The sequence below is a fragment of the Emydura macquarii genome, unplaced genomic scaffold, assembly GCF_026122565.2.
Source record: "Emydura macquarii macquarii isolate MOO-44397 ecotype Brisbane River unplaced genomic scaffold, CSIRO-AGI_Emac_v2 contig_705, whole genome shotgun sequence".
Taxonomy (NCBI): Eukaryota; Metazoa; Chordata; order Testudines; family Chelidae; genus Emydura; species Emydura macquarii.
Window position 1 is genome coordinate 14452589 of NW_027130842.1, and position 14380 is coordinate 14466968.

The 14380-nt window shown below is 39.0% G+C and overlaps 1 protein-coding gene across 7 annotated transcripts in view; it reads left to right on the forward strand.

The window, feature by feature from the left end:
- SCAF8 (SR-related CTD associated factor 8) overlaps positions 1–14380 on the forward strand; it is a 141698-nt gene that overhangs the window by 66224 nt on the left and 61094 nt on the right. For all 7 annotated transcript variants that reach the window (XM_067542449.1, XM_067542444.1, XM_067542443.1 and 4 more), the window contains 4 exons: positions 2185–2298; positions 3050–3206; positions 4620–4750; positions 13986–14130. In XM_067542449.1, the coding sequence (XP_067398550.1) occupies positions 2185–2298; positions 3050–3206; positions 4620–4750; positions 13986–14130 (547 nt within the window). The remainder of the gene's footprint in view (positions 1–2184; positions 2299–3049; positions 3207–4619; positions 4751–13985; positions 14131–14380) is intronic.

The window sequence follows — 14380 nt, forward strand, 5'->3', positions numbered from 1 at the left end:
AAAGCCCCAGTTTCAGGGTACATGTACAATTCCATTTATTACAGGTAATTTCCTTATATACACCTGAATGCAGTAGGGTGACACTGGCGTAGCTGAGGGTAGCGTTTGCCCTGCAGAATCTTAAATACAGGTGCACAAGCCAGGAGGAGCACTATTTGTATTTCAAATCCCAGGTTTAGTTTTCAGGGCTAGCAGTTAAGAAAAATATCTTCTAAGCTGAGCAAATTTGAGATGGAAATAATGAGAGCAATAACCATGGAATCCCACAGTGCCATTTTTATAAAGTCACCTTTCAGAGTAGAACTACACTTTTTAGTTCATACTAAGCAATTTCAGCCATTTCCATATACCCTTCTTCCAAATTGGAATACTGATACTCTTACATCTTATCAAAATTAATCTTTTAAAATAACAGAATTCAAGTTAACCATTTAAAAATATTTTCTTGCTCTGTATAGTACTATTTACTTATTAAACAATCCAATACCTTATAATATTTATAGCTTCTAACCAAAACTTTTGGACACAACTATATAATACATTATCACTGAGATACCACCCGTCTAAGATCATCGTGAAAGCTATGATTGATATGGCAAAACAGATTCTTTTGCAACTCCCTGATTTTGGATGCTCATAAGTCTAAAATGTTTTTCTTTTTGACTATAAACTTCCATGCTTAGCCTGTGTATGGAAAAATAATTACATGGGAATCTTAAGGAAATTTAATTGTTGTTTGAATTCGGTGTATCCGTGTATCGGTGTTTCCGATTTGAAAAGATAAATGAACCACACTTTTGAAACACTGATTACAGCACAAAATTAAATTTGCAAATTTTCATTTTGTACTGTAAATGTTAATGAGGAGTAGTGCATTTCATTGGATTAGGTAAACAATTATTAAACTATTGAAAAATTGCTTTTGAACATGATCAGTGGGTATGTAAGTGTGAGTGAAAGAGCTGTTCAAACTTTGTCTCCCCATCTTGAGAGATGCAGGAATGCTGCTTTTAGGCAACTTCGGACACTTTCCAAGATGGATAATAGTTATTTTTCCATTGCACATGTGCACATGCACACACACACATATCCTACTCATTTAATTTTGATGTGAACTACAAAACCTCATTGAGACCATGTAAATACTAACATTAAGCACAGGTTTTGGGGGTTTTCTTTGTTTGTTTATTATTTGCTGTTATGACAAAAAGCAAAGAAACTTAAAAACAAAATGTTCTATTAAGGCTTTACAGTTAAAACTGAAGTCAAGAAATGGAAAATTAAAGCTATTACAACAATCTTAACGTTTGTACACTCCTCACCCTGTCTGTATTTTGTGGTATACATTTAACACAAGGAACCTAGAAATAGAAAATATAACATTGAACTTAGCTAAGTTAATTCTCTAGGAACTTTGGGCTTGATCCTGGCTGCTGCTAAGGCCCCTTAGTCATACTTTTGGATTACAACAGACTGCATAGCTGGTTTAACAAGCCATGTGAAGATTCCCTGGCATAGGGGAATCCTTGGCTAACTGACCCAGAAGCTTTGGAGCCCAGTTGGGTGGGTGTGTTTTGCTACCATGGTTCTCAGTTGATATAATGGCCCTTTGGAAGCCCATTATTTGGTCTTCTCTCACTTGCACTTGGCTGACTGGCCCCCAGCCATCACCAGGATGGGAGTAATTCACTCTTTTATTTCTCACCACCAGACCTGTGCCAAGTGAATTTCAGCCAGAACAAGGTAGTGGGCCCTGTAACATTTGCTTTTTCTTACTATTGTGCCATCTTAATATTGCATTAAAGTAGTTTTTATATTTATTCATTATTCTGCAATTGAATAAATGTGAAGAGGCCTGTTATCAAGATTAGTAAAGGTGTTGCCTATAGTTCATGAGAGTCACTTTAAATTGTAAATATAATGTCTTACATCTGTTTGCATTTCTCAGAATTGCTGTGAATTCCACTTTCTTCATGAGAAGCAACTTGGAACTGTGCCACGAATACTTGTTCATTACAGTTCTACTGGTTCTGTACCTCTTAAAGTACAGAGCTATAACCTATTACAATAGTTTTAACAAATGTTAACTTTAGTGTTTTACAAAAAATTAGAATTCACTGACACGTGAAGACATTATCTAAAGTATTAGCTTACATAATAATAAGATATACTTCTTTTTCACAGATGATTCCTCCAAGAGGTTGTGCATACGTCTGCATGGTTCATAGACAAGATGCGTATCGTGCTCTTCAGAAACTTAGTTCTGGATCCTACAAAATTGGATCTAAAATTATTAAGGTAAGCCATATTATGTCCAGTAACATTGTCCAACTTAAAGTACAGCAGAAATATTATGATGGTTCAATTGTGTACTTGGAAAAATATTGAATTTTCTATACTATGAGTCTAATCAAGATGTGCAATATGGAGCACGAGAAAGAGGCAAAATAATTTCTGTTTGTAAGGGGCAGAGTGGGAAATTTTCTTATGAAATATGTGTATTTAGGCAGGAAGTGAGGAAGATCTTAAAAATGAAAAGAGAAACTTGCTATTTAGGGAATATTTATGAAGTTTGAACATACAAAGGACTATGAGTCAGGAGACCTAGATTCTCTTCCTGACTCTGCAGAGTACCTAAACACAAGCTTAACTTCAAGCTTGTATGTATTCCCTTTGACATCAGTGAGGACTGTGTGTTGAAAGTTAAGCATGTGCTTAAATGTTTTGCTGGTTTGAGGTCCTGTCACTAGTTTACTCCAAGACCCTTGGACAAGTCTTTTCAGCACTGTGCCTTCATTTTCCCATTTATAAGAAGTTTGTTAAATAATATTTCTAATTCAAAGAGCTAAAAGAACTTTAGTTACAATGATCTTCCAAGTGGCTGTTGCTATTAGATACTGAGTAAATGCCCTGTTGCTTGCTACATTTAAAAATGAACTTGATGAAGCATCAGTAAATGTAAAGTGGAGATCTGCACTGAAAGGGAGGTGAGGTGGATAACTAAGGTATTTAAATTCAGCCACGTCATCTGATTGGATTTTATTTTCAGATTGCCTGGGCTTTAAATAAAGGTGTGAAAACAGAGTACAAGCAATTTTGGGATGTGGATCTTGGAGTTTCGTATATACCTTGGGAAAAAGTAAAAGTGGATGATTTGGATGGCTTTGCTGAAGGAGGCATGATCGACCAGGAGACTGTAAATACAGGTATGGATAATTATGTATACCTTTTGTTAAATAAAATTATGTTTATTTTCTGTTATTCCTTAAATTTGTTTTCAAAAGTTGCGTATTTATGCTGTACATGTTCTTTTTTGAATTTGTTAGTATTAGTTACCTGTGTACAGTTCAGATGGAACTGAGGTCTGAAATACAGACATTTGGATTGCCTTTGTGTAGTAAGTTTGAATCAACATCCAATTATAACCCTGCAAGTGGTACCACTATGTCAGCATTCAGACCAATGGAGTTAAGCAAGACAATAAATATTAATGTATTTAAAAGTGGCTTCTGATTTTCTACATTCAGTCACTAAGGACATGTGCAAATATTAGTGCATGCAAAATCTGAGACCTTGTTGTGGCTCTTTTTGAAAAATTAAGTCTTCAGATTATCATATGTAAAACTAAAATGATGGAAGAGACTGATCTGAATATTCCTTTATTGTTTAAAACTTTCTATTGAGACCGTCAGTATTATTTGAGCTTCCCCTTTCCAACCTCCATTTATTGGTTTATAATCTCTTTTGTATCACAGGACTTGTCCACATGGTCCCACAGTTCAGACTGGGGCTGTGTGAATTGCATGCTTCTCCCCCATATGCACACTGCAGGAGCGAACTAAAAGGCATCTAGTTCATGTAATGTGAACTAGGTACCTTTTAGTTCACACTTGCAGCATCCACACAGGGGTGTGGCAGTTTACACCCCTATAGTCCAAATTGTGGGGTTGTGTACACATAGCCTTAGATATTGACAAGGGATGATGTTTGAGTATATAAATGCCTGTCTTTTTTAACTCTGGCAGCAATATTTAAATTTGAATCAATATTGAAAATTAAATCCAACAGCTTGTGTTTAGAATGCCAATTTCATTTTTCTTGGGCTGGTGGAGGTGGGTTTTTGTTGTTGTTGGTAAGCACCCTATGTGACCATGTGTCAAACTAGTTACAATATAGACATGTTATAAATGTAAATGACAGTACATAAGAGGCTGCTATATTCTTTATATGTCATGAATCATTTATAAAGTGACAGTGAACTTGAATTTTTTAAATTGACATTTAAAAAAAAATCAGTTTCTGATAGAGAAACATTTAAATTGTATACCTAGAATTTTTGTTTTTCCTTCTCCATTCACTTAAAAAAAGTTGAGATGTTTATATTCTGTTAAAGTTTGACGGTCTTTCTAACAAGTGAGGAACTCTGTGTCTATATCTATATAATTTTATTTATTTTATTTTTCGTCTCCCAGCTTCTCTCAGGTGTAGTGAGGTTGGTTGTTGCTTATAACTTTCTGACCAAAATGCGATTTTTTTTGAGTGGTTTAATGTGGAAATGGAAACAAAACATTTAAGCTCAGTTTCTACAAAGTAAACACACTTTTCTTTTTTTAATTTAGAATGGGAAACTGTGAGGAGCTCAGAAGTTGTTAAAGAGAATATCCAAACAACTCAGAGTACAACTGTAGATAAGAACACAGCTGTTACAACACAGACAGAAGCTTATACCCAACCTGTAACTATGCTACAGGTTAGTATTGAGTATGTGTGTACTCCCAGTTTTCATGTGTTCTGTGGTTTCTATAGAGAGAGAGAGAGAGAGAGATTTAATTTTTAGTTAATATGGATAAATGCAAATGATAAATTAGAATAAATAGCTTAGATAAATGTAGAAAACATAGAACAAGGAGAATTCATATTTTATCTTTAAAATAAGCAAACTAATGCTCTTATTCAGCAAAGCTCTTAAGCTTGGACCTGACTCTAAGATCATGCCTAAGTGTTTTGTTGAATCCGGGCTTAAATGTTGATGATGGAGCAAATGTTCTATAATTCAAATGGTAGTCAGTTGTTTAAAAAAAGATTGAAATGAGTGAGCCACTAAAACATCCTTTCATAGCAGCACCAGCACAATGACTCCTTTTTGCCTGGGACCACTTCTACTTGGCTTTAGTTCCTTTTTACATTTGTTTCCCCTGTTTGAGAATAAATGAAAGTGATTTTTCTCTGCACTTTTGAGCAGCCTTAGTATTAATTTATTTTAGGGGCTTGCTGAACATTTTTTGCTAAATGGAGTTTGGTGGGGACAATCTAAGCTTTAATGTCTCTGAATTATTCTACCTCTAAAAAGGATTTTCTTTGCTTTAATAAACATATGAATACATTTTGTTGTTTTTATCAAACCTGAAGGTACTGTATTGTAACTCTTTTGGTCTTTCAGGTGTGCTCAATACCAGAGATATTGGTCAAGTATATTTTTTAAATGCTCACAGTCAAAATTGTTTAGTGATTAAATTATTTTTACTCAGTTCTACATATAATGACACCACAGAAAGATAAATTTTAAATCTGCTGCTAATTTATTTTTTCTTGCATTGATACAAGATTGCTAACTTACGTGGCTGCTCCTGAGAATTGAGATTTTTGTCATTAATTATTTTTTAGATGTTAAAGTAGCCATAAATTTATTGGGGCCTCAAGATGAAAATTAATTTTTTTAGCTTAACTCCGTGATTAATGTCTCTTTAACACAACTTGTATTTTGTCTTCCATTTTCTGTCACAAGAATTATGCTTAGTTACTTACTTCAACCATCTCAAGTTATATTGTATTTTGTTGTATTTCCAGTATTTCTGCCTTCTTTACTATTGTTTTACGTTTCCCATTGAATTAGGAAGGCAGATATACTGTTAATACTTGAGCACACTCATCTGTTTTTGAGGTAATTATATTCTCAGATAATAAATTCAGGCCTGAAAGCAAAGTTTTTCTTCTAGTAATGTCCCTATGCATGCTCCACTGTAGGTGCACTTGCGCCCCATGCACCTCAGATCCGAAATTTTAGGTAGCTGTGCCTGTTCAGCCTGCGCATTCCCCCTCCCTCCCGCAGACTCATGCCCTGCACTGAGGCTGTCTAGAGTTGTGCAGGCGAACCACCCGCATTTCCTTCTCAGCTGCCTTGGCCTGAGATGAAGCCTCAGAAGCGTGCAAGTAGAGCTTACCTCGATTGTATTTTTCTCTCATTCTAACTAGTTGGTTAGTGTTAGTTCTTATGGTTTCCTTTGTCTGAGTTAGCTGTAATCTGTAATCTTTTTTTTTTTTTCCCCCCCCAAGTATACTTTTAGCATAAGGACCTCTATCTCCTTGGTTTCTCCCCCTCAGGGGAACTTAAACCTTGGGAAGGTATTCCTGGTTCTCCCAGCTTTAAATGCGGTCTTTCTTGCCCACAGTCTTATCCCTGTCAGTGACAGTTGCTTCTGGTATGTCCACTGCCTTGAGGAATCGCACATTCCCCAAATTTGTGTAATTTTTGTCTTCAATTAAAATTGAGGACCAGAAAGAATTGGGAACTTAAACTACCTCTCCTCATGATGCAGAGTTCGTGCCAACCAGCTTCTGACCCCAAACAGGGGACTCCACCTCCATATAACTGTCACTGAACAGGTTGACCACTTCGACCTGCTTGGCACAGCACTCCTCTAGAGCATCAAAGAGAAAATCTCTGGAATCCTCGCAGAAAGGCTCTAGAAAAGTGGTCTTCAAGTACTCAGGGTAGAGAATCTACTTCAAGGAGACTATCTCCAATTCAGATATCTGCTTCAGCACTTACTGATCTCCAACTCAGTATCCATGAGGCTGGAGGTACCTTGACCACTAGCAAACCTAAGGACTGTAAGGGTTTTGGCTCCAGAATATTGGTATCATTGAGTGATTGGAGTGGTAGAGAGAAGAGAACCAGCTCTTTTAAATCAATACCAAAAGAGTCTACTGGAACATTAGTACCCAGCAGTTTGGCTCTGCAAAAGACCAGACCAATACTTACTGGTCATTCATTGGAGCACATGAGACCTTCGGCACTGTCAGCACTTCTGCCACAGTTACCTCTGCCCAGCTTATCTCATCGGTACCATCCATTGTTCAGGTACCACAAGTATTTTGATTTCCTTGGGACTTGGCAGTAACAGAAATGCCTGAATCTCCCTTGTTTGGCACCGATCCATTTTTATTTTCACATCCATCCCCCAACTCCATTGTAGTTAATGCTGTGAATGAACGTGGCAGACAGCACCATGCTAAATTGACTCCATATGATAGAAACCTAAAGTGTCTTGATTTATTTGGCCATAAGTCTTACTCATTGGCTACCTTGCAATTAGGATCACCAATTATCGGGTCCTCATGCCAAAAATACAGCCTTATTCAAAGGTGAATGCCTTTACAGTAGAACCTCAGCGTTACGAACACCAAAGTTACAAACTGACCAGTCAACCACACACCTCATTTGGAACTATAAGTATGCAATCGGGCAGCAACAGAGACAGAAAAAAGCAAATACAGTAGAGAATACTATGTTAAACATGAACTACTAAAAAATAAAGGGAAAGTTTAAAAAAGATTTGACAAAGTAAGGAAACTCTGTGCTTGTTTCATTTAAATTAAAATGGTTAAAAGCAGCATCTGCATAGTAAAGTTTCAAAGCTGTATTAAGTCAATATTCAATTACAGACTTTTGAAAGAAGAACTATAAAGTTTTTTTAAGAGTTACGAATATTTCAGAGTTACAAACAACCTCCATTCCTGAGGTGTTCGTATTGAGCATCTTCCAATAGACCAGAGGAAGCACTTCCAAGTGATTGTTGCAGAGGACCAACAGCTCACAAGAACATCTCTGCAGGCCTCTCTGGATGCTGCTGATACAGCCCCTCCTTCTGTCTTCATGGCAGTAGTTATGAGAAGGCCTGCTGGTTTGAGTTGTCAGGTTTTCAGGGGGAAGTTCAAAATAAAGTTGAGGACCTTCCTTTTCATGTTGTTTGTGGAAAAATCTGATGAATCTCTGCATACCTTAAAAGACTCTAGAGCCACCTTGCGCTCCCTGGGAATTTACGCCCCTGCACAAAAAAGAAAATTGAGTAAGTCCCAGACAGCAAACAGATCTTGACCCACCCAGTTTCCGGCCTCGGAGAGACATTACAAACCCCAGCATAAGAGACGATTTCAAAAGAAGAGACTAGCTACTTCTCAGGCATTGACCTCACAGCCAACAACTTCAAAACATTGGTTTTGATGGGCTGGTCAAGGTGCTGAGTTACCATCCCCACTCTTGTCTGCAGCAACAATTGTCTACCTTGCTTTGGCAATCGCCTTTCTCATTTTCACAAGAATTCGGAATATATCACTATAGATAAGTGGCTGTTGGAGATCATTTCTACATCCACTTTACCTCCCTCCCCCACATCCACTCTCCTTCCCCATCCCTCTTCAGGAACCCCTCTCATGAGCACCTCTTGTGACAGGAAATCAACTGTCTCCTGAATCTGGGTGCTATAGAACCATCTCCCACGCAACACAGAGGGATGGGATTTTATTCCAGGTACCTCCTGACTCCAAAAAAAAGAACAGCAGTTGGAGACTTATTCTAGATCTAAGTTTACTCAACAGATTCATAAAGATTCAGAGGTTCAAAATGGTACCCCTTGCAGCAATAATTCCATCATTGGACCAAGGGGTTTGATTCCTGGCCCTCAACCATCAAGACGCTTACTTCCATATAACGTTCCGCTCCTCCCACAAAAAGTTCCTATGCTTCACTTTGGGTCAAGAGATTTTCAATATACAGTGCTCCTGTTCAGTCTCTCATCTGCTCCCAGAGTGTTCTCAAAAGTTCTTTCTGTAGTAGCGGATTATCTTCATAGACAAGGAACTCTGATTTTCCCATATCTCAACGATTGTCTGCTCAAAGGGCGATCCTTCAAGGAAGCTTCAGCAGCCACTCAGAGGGCCGTAAACCTATTTCTCATATTGGGACTACAGTTAAAAATCCAAAAGTCCACCTTACCCTCGGAGCAAAGTCTGGAGTTCATAGAAGCTTACTTCATTGCAGTAACGACCAAAACATTCCTCCCTTCAGACACGTTCATAACCCTAGGCAGTTTAATCACTACAGTCCAAGACAGCCCTCAGACAATGGCCAGAAATTGCCTCCAGGTGTTTGAACATATGGCACCTTTGCAATAAATCATGCGAGACTTCACATGTGCTGCTTCTAGGAGTGTCTCAGAACTTATTTGCCAAGCAAACACTGTTTAAACCAACTATTCTCCATGCCTTTGATAGTGTTTAAAAAAAAATCCCTCATCTGGTGGAAGAACCTTCACAATGTTTTTGCAGGGGTCCCCTTTGCTTAACCATCTACCATGTCATTAATGACTGATGCTTTCCTACTGGGATGGGGAACTCACCTAGATTCGCACACTGTTCAGGGCAGGTTATCTCCTCTCAAGTCCACCCTGCACATAAACTTCTTAGAACTCAGAGCAGTCAGAAATGCCTGTATCCATTTCCTCCTATTGATTGGGGCAAATACATAAAAATCATGGTGGACAACGTGTCATGCACATTTTATATAAATCATCAAGGGGGAGCAAGATCACCTTCCCTCTGCACTTTGGCTTTGAAATTGGTACCTAGGAAACCAGATCAACATCTCAGCAGCTAACCTTCCGGGTATACAAAACACCACAGCAGATGCCCTTAGTAGGCACTTCTTGCAAGATCACAAATGGGAGACATTTTCCACCACATATTTCTTTATTGGGGCATTCCACAGATAGACCTGTTTGCCACAGCTAAGAACAAGAAGTGCTCCCACTTCTTCTTGAGAGCAGTCTGGGTCACTACTCCCTGGGAGATGCCACTTTCCTTTGTTGGAGTCCAGACCTTCTGTGTGCATTTATCCCTTGATAGCCAAGATGCTGTTCAAGACGAGGGACAAAGATATTATTGTAGGTTTAATGTGGCTAAAACAAACTTACCTCATTGAGCTGGTTCTTTGTCAACCAATCGCTCTCCGGACCATCTCCTCTGTCAGAGTACCAGTCAAATCCATCACCCCAACCTAAAAGTTCTTTGGCTCAGTGCATGGCTGATAGGTGGTTTGTGGATTTAGAAACAACTTGTTCTGAGGACATACAGAGTGTGCTATTACATAGCAGGATAGTCAACTTGTGACGCACATGCCCAAAAGTGGATGAGATTGAAACACTGGTGTGACCTAAAACATCTCACCCACATCCTTTCTGTTATCATTTGTACTAGATTACATTTAAGAGCTAAAAATGATAGGATTATCGTTAATCTCCATAAAAGTGCATTTAGCAACTATTATGGCTTTCCGCCATACGGTAGAAGGTTTTTCCATCTTCACACATTGCACAAAGAGGAGGTTTCTCAAAGGACTGTACAACCTCGTCCCACAAATCAGAGGCCCTACACTGGCAAGGGACCTAAACTTGGTACACAAATGTCATACAAGGCCTCCCTTGGAACCAATGGACACCTACTCCCTTCTACACCTGTTTATGAAAACTAGTAGCCATTGGAGCAATTCTGCTCAAAAAGTGGGTGAGATAGGGACTCTGATGGCATACTTCACAGTTTTCTTTAAGACTAAGGTCACACTGCAACTGCATCCCAAGTTCCTGCCAGAGGTATCTTTGGACTTCCACATAAATCAACCTATAAACCTTTCAGTTTTCTTCCTTAAGCCACACCAGGATAAAGGAGATATGACATTACATACATGTGATTAGGAGGGCATTAGTCTTTTACTTAGACAGAGCTAAGCCCTTTAGGAAGTCTCCCAGATTATTTTTCTCTATTGTGGACAGAACTAAGGGACCTCCAGTTTCTAAGCAAAATTCTCTAGATGGGTATCTGGCTGCATCACCTACTGCCTTCAGTCTCATGATGTTCAGGCTCCTGTAGAGTATTAACTAACTCCATGAGATCTCTCTCTCTACTTCAGGAGGCTTTAAGAATGTTCCCATCATGGAAATATGTAGAGCTGTGAGTTGGGCGTTCATTCATACATTTTTCTGAACACTGTGCAGTCACTCATGGCTCAGCTTCTGATGCCATATTTGGCTCTACTGTTCTGTCTTCAATCTTAGACTTCAGTCCTAACCCCCACCCCTCCATAGAGCGTACTGCTCGACGATCACCTAGAGTGGAGTACCCATAGGGACACTACTCGAAGAAGAGGTTAATTACCCTGTGCAGTAAACTTTGTGGTTCTTCCAGATGTGGTCCTCCTATGGGTGCTTCTGTCCACCCTCTTGTGCTCTGCTGGGGTGGAGAGTTCGTATTTTGGGATCTCAGTGTCAGGGAGGAACAACTGGACAAAGAAATACCCAAACAAGGATTTATTTAGTCACAATAGTTAGTGTTATCTGAGCAGCAACAACACTTAGCAAACAATACTTGAGGGCCCATGAGTGCTAAGGCTACAGACTGAGAGGTATTACGAGTATGCCCCAATCTACTCAAGCGGGAAAGAAGGTGCTTACCAGCATGAGGGAGAGGAGGACCATTCTTCGCCCTGTAAGTGAGTTGCAACCAGGGAGCCAACCTGCCTGGGGCATCCGCTAGTACCTTGACAGATCCACGGAGAGCCTCAAGCAGGGCGGCGCCTGGAGGTTCCTATACACCCCTCTTCTCCCTAACTCCAGCAATAAGTTTGCCAGCTACTGATTATGTATATTGCAATCCACTTAAGGATTGGGCCTTAACACTTGGTTTCTGTTAGTCTGTTGGCTATTAGCTAGGGGCATTTGGGACTTTTCATCCAAAAGCTGCGGTTGGTTGTTTATAATTAAAGTTATCTTTACAGCTGGTCTAAGCATCTATGCAGCTGGTCTAAGCAAAAAAATTTTTTGTTAATCTTAGCAGATTCTATGCTATTTTCATCCTGTGGATATTTTTAGGCCCCGGAGATAATTCATTTTATCTTCTAGGGCAGGGGTGTCAAACATACGGCCCGTGGGCCACATCTGGCCCGCGAACCTTTTTGATCCGGCCCGCGTTCGGCCAGTATTAGTGAGTGGTGCTGACAGCATTTCTCTGCGTATAGCATTGCTGCTTTAAGAGTTTTGTCGGCAGAGGGCATTGCCTCCGCAGAACCCTGCCGCCGAAATCTCTTAAAGCAGCAACGGAGTCAGTCTGGCAACAGGGTCCACTGCTAAATCCCGCCGCCGAAAAGGGGAAGATGGCCCGAATTTTTCGGCAGCATGTATTGCATGGCCCCTGTAAAGTTCAGTTTATGTGAATTTGGCCCCACACCATCAGCGAGTTTGACACCCCTGTTCTAAGGGTTTCCAAAGGACAAGGCCAAATCTAGCCCTCAGGAAGCCTTAGCATTGCTCATAAAGCCTACTCTGGATTTCAGGGCCTAGTCCTGTCAAGCTAAGCTGTTTCCGCGTTACAATACTCTTGCGTGCCCTACACCTCCTCCCCCTGCTTCAGAGTTCTTTACAGCAGGTTCTGTGGTAGAAAAGGAACTGAGGGTGGTTTGCCCATGCATTAGAGCACGAGGCTGCAAGGGACTCATGAGTGGGCCAAACGGATGCTGTTACCTAAAATCTCTGATCTGAGGCGTATTGGTCCCAAGCACCCATAGGGGGACACATCTTGAAGAACCACAGTTACTGTGTAGGGTGAGTAGCCTTCTCTTTATTAGCCCACTAAATCATTTAAAAAAAAAAATTGTCAAGTCACCCTTATTCTACTGTAATATTTAAATACTTGGAATTTTTAAATGAAAGTTGATGAGATTATAAAACAAAAACTAAAATAGGTTCTCAATTGCTGAAAGACAGTGTTTGGGGAAAAAAGGAAACTCCTTTTAAATCCTTCCTTCTTCACACAACCTATCCTCTATACTTCTTTCTCCCTTCCCTCTCTGTCCTTTCCCCACTGTTTTCCTTTCCTGCAAGTTATCAAAGCTCTAGTTCCTGATTTACATACAATATATAAATATGCATTTTATGTTGTTTCTTTAAAACAGAATAAGAAAGGATACAATGGCATTCTCCCAGTGTGCATTCAAATGTTGTAGATATTCTTTCTGACCTATAGTGAGGGAATGAAGATACATTTAAAAACTTTTTCTGCATCAGCAGTAGGGAGTCTAGCTGCAGTGGCATCTTTGTAATGCTGGCAAATGTTGATATTAGTGAAGTCTGTGGACTGCTAATATGCTTAAAATTAAGCATGTGTGTAAGTGTTTGCAGGCCTGGGGCCTAAATATTAATTGTAGGAGCCAAGTATTGCGTTTAGCTATATTTGCAGGGTTCTATCAATGTAATTTGGGTGGAATTTAGCCATACAGAATCTTTTGCAGATAGTGATAGATGAAACCAGTAAGCTGAACATTGAATTACTGAGCTGAATTTGCAGGGATAGCAGTTTGGAAAACAATTTTATTTGTAAATGAGACAAATTTAATATGAAAACAGATGCAATAAACTTCATTGCTATTTTGCTACTTTTAGTAACCTTTCAGAGGAAAACTGCCCTCATCCCAGCTTCAAAACCTCCAGCTTTCCCTGGCAACTTCTACAATACAGTTTTTAGTTTTTGATATAAAACTCAGCAGGCTATTAGAGAAATTAGATATAATATAAAATTTTTAAATTTAAGATTTTAATTAAAGCACAAATAATGCCTTACTGTGACTACACTATTTTCCATAATAAAAGTATAAAACCCTCAATTTTTTATTTACCTGAAGCTACTGCAGAATTTCCAGTCTACTACCCAAAATGCCATGTAAGTCATCATGCTTGCCACAGCATAAGTAGAATCTTGATTATAATTACTACTTGTAATGAACAAGAATTTCAATCAAAATCATTTTATTCCTTTTTCAAAGTAATTGAATAATGTGTAAAAGTTGAAGTTTCATTTTTTTTCTTCTCACCCAAAAAAAGATTCCAGTAGCTCCAGCTGTACCTGCTGTTAGTTTAGTTCCACCAGCATTTCCTGTCACAATGTCTGTCCCACCTCCTGGCTACAGTGCAATTCCACCACCTCCCTTCTTGCGGGCAAGTTTCAACCCTTCACAGCCACCTCCTGGTAAGTTACCATTTTAGTTGATTGTATAATAAATATATCCATGCTAACCCAGTACCTTAAATGTATGTTACATGCTAGGTCTATTTCTGACTCAGAGATTCAGGACAGAATATTTAGTTAAATCTTCACATTTTTAGTCTAGCTTTAAAAATTAAACTATTTTGTTGTTTCATTTTATCATTTTTCTTCATTAGAAAATGTTAGTTGAAACTTTAACTTCTCCTTTGAGTGTTGCTGGTATAAATGGCCA